The 1,819-nt window shown below is 42.7% G+C and overlaps 1 protein-coding gene across 1 annotated transcript in view; it reads right to left on the bottom strand.

Annotated features, from left to right (window-relative positions):
- Positions 1-491: 491 nt before the first annotated feature.
- Positions 492-1,819, bottom strand: part of LOC101845192 (sialidase) — a 28,027-nt gene continuing 26,699 nt past the window's right edge. Inside the window, exon 4 of the mRNA XM_005106863.3 lies at positions 492-1,709. Within this exon, the coding sequence (XP_005106920.3) occupies positions 1,453-1,709 (257 nt within the window). The 3' untranslated portion in view covers positions 492-1,452. The remainder of the gene's footprint in view (positions 1,710-1,819) is intronic.

The following is a 1,819-nucleotide window of genomic DNA, read 5'->3' as shown; positions in this document are numbered from 1 at the left end:
CTCCCGTCAGACTTCGGCGACAAGATTTAAATGTCACTAAACATTGTTCAGGCTACATGCCACTTCCGCGATTTGAACAAAATGCTTTGTTCCTTTCGAAAAGTGCATTAATATCGATAGAAACGTGACATAATCAAACATACTGACATTTTACTGTTACACTTTATAGTAAAGTAAATAGTCTACCGTCCTGTCTTTCAAAATTGACACATAACATTTTCATTTTTTTGACAGAGCGTTCATACATTTTGATAAAGCTTATGGTCAGTGAATAAAGAGCTATGTAAAAATAAAAATTTGCAATTTCTGTTCTGTTGACACAACCACAACTTTGTTAACGCAGACAATGAAATGTTACATAAATAAACAACCGTTTTCTGTTACAATCCTTCTACAATCACTACAATCATATGTGAGACGTGCTGACAAAATGAGTTACTTCTCACGATCCAAGAATGGAGATATCGGCTGAAAATCGACACTGGGGTCAGATTTATAGATTTTCAATTGATGCCATTTTGTTCAAGTCTACCGTGTCTTTTACTATTCCATGCTCACAAATTGCACAAACTTCAGCTATCAAGTTGATGCATCAATTTCCATAATGCTAAAATCCGAGAAGTAACTCATTTTGTCAGCACACCGCACATATGTTGAGTCGATGTTCATGGACATGGTAGTTTTGTAACTTCATGTATGTGTAGTTGAACAAATTAATTCCACCTCCATCGGTAATGAATACATTAAAACACTCTTTCACTGTTTATTGACATGGTCTGACGTCACTTTAGAAATAAGAAAAGTACTTCAAAAGGAAGGACATCCGATTCAGGTTCAATCTCCGAAAATGCCAACCAAAATTAAACATTTTCAAGAATTTCTTACAAATCGAGAATGCCATATCTGAAATTTGGGGCACGTTCGTCCATGCTTAGCCCAGTAAGGTATCAACTTAGAAAAAGCTGTGCTTCGGTTGCTGTCATTGTAAAGAAAGCATGTCGACCGCTTCGTGTAAAACTCTGTTGTACGCCATTTTGAAAAGTGACGTATGACGGACTTTCACAGCAGCCGGTATACCAGGTGAGGTAGCAGATTTCCATCCCTTTCAACGCGGTCACAGTTCTGTTATTCAAGAGTTGGGACCTCTGATGTAACGTTCGTCTCTGATAGGCTGAGGACTTATTGAAAAGGGACGGAAGAGATTGGAACTTGCATGACAATCAAAGTACAAAGACCACTTTCTCCCAGCACAGCCGAAGACACTTATAATATGACACATTTGTGTTAAAGGGCCGTAACACTTACAAAAACTAAATTAATCAATTGGAGGTTTAAGTCGAGGCAGCCAGCACCCTTGCATAGCACTATGATATCCCAAAAGAGCTATCAGCACACCTGCCCCCCCCTCCCCATGGTTGCAGTAAGGATAATAAGGACACGTCACAGCGGAAGTTACGTCGACGCCACTTCAATGTTGACATTTCTCTTGAGCGGGGCGTGGCGCTGGGAGTGGGCGTGTCGCACATGCGCGTAGTGCTCGTCTGCCAGGTCGGTGGAATGTCCACAGTCCTCGCAGACGTAGAGCTTGACCCTCCTCTCGTTGAAAGCCAGTTCCTCCGCCAGTCCGTGGATCTTCCGGCAGTGTGACTCGAGGGAACAGCGCTGGGTGAAGGCCTTGTCGCAGTGGCTGCATCTGTAGGGTCGTACGCCTGAGGGTGGAAACAGAGAGAATGAGAGTGAGTGAGGGAGAGAGAGAGAGAGAGAGAGAGAGAGAGAGAGAGAGAGAGAGAGAGAGAGAGAGAGAGAGAGAGAGAGAGAG

This window comes from Aplysia californica, unplaced genomic scaffold, assembly GCF_000002075.1.
Source record: "Aplysia californica isolate F4 #8 unplaced genomic scaffold, AplCal3.0 scaffold00560, whole genome shotgun sequence".
NCBI lineage: Eukaryota > Metazoa > Mollusca > Gastropoda > Aplysiida > Aplysiidae > Aplysia > Aplysia californica.
This window is presented reverse-complemented; position numbering and strand designations above follow the sequence as displayed.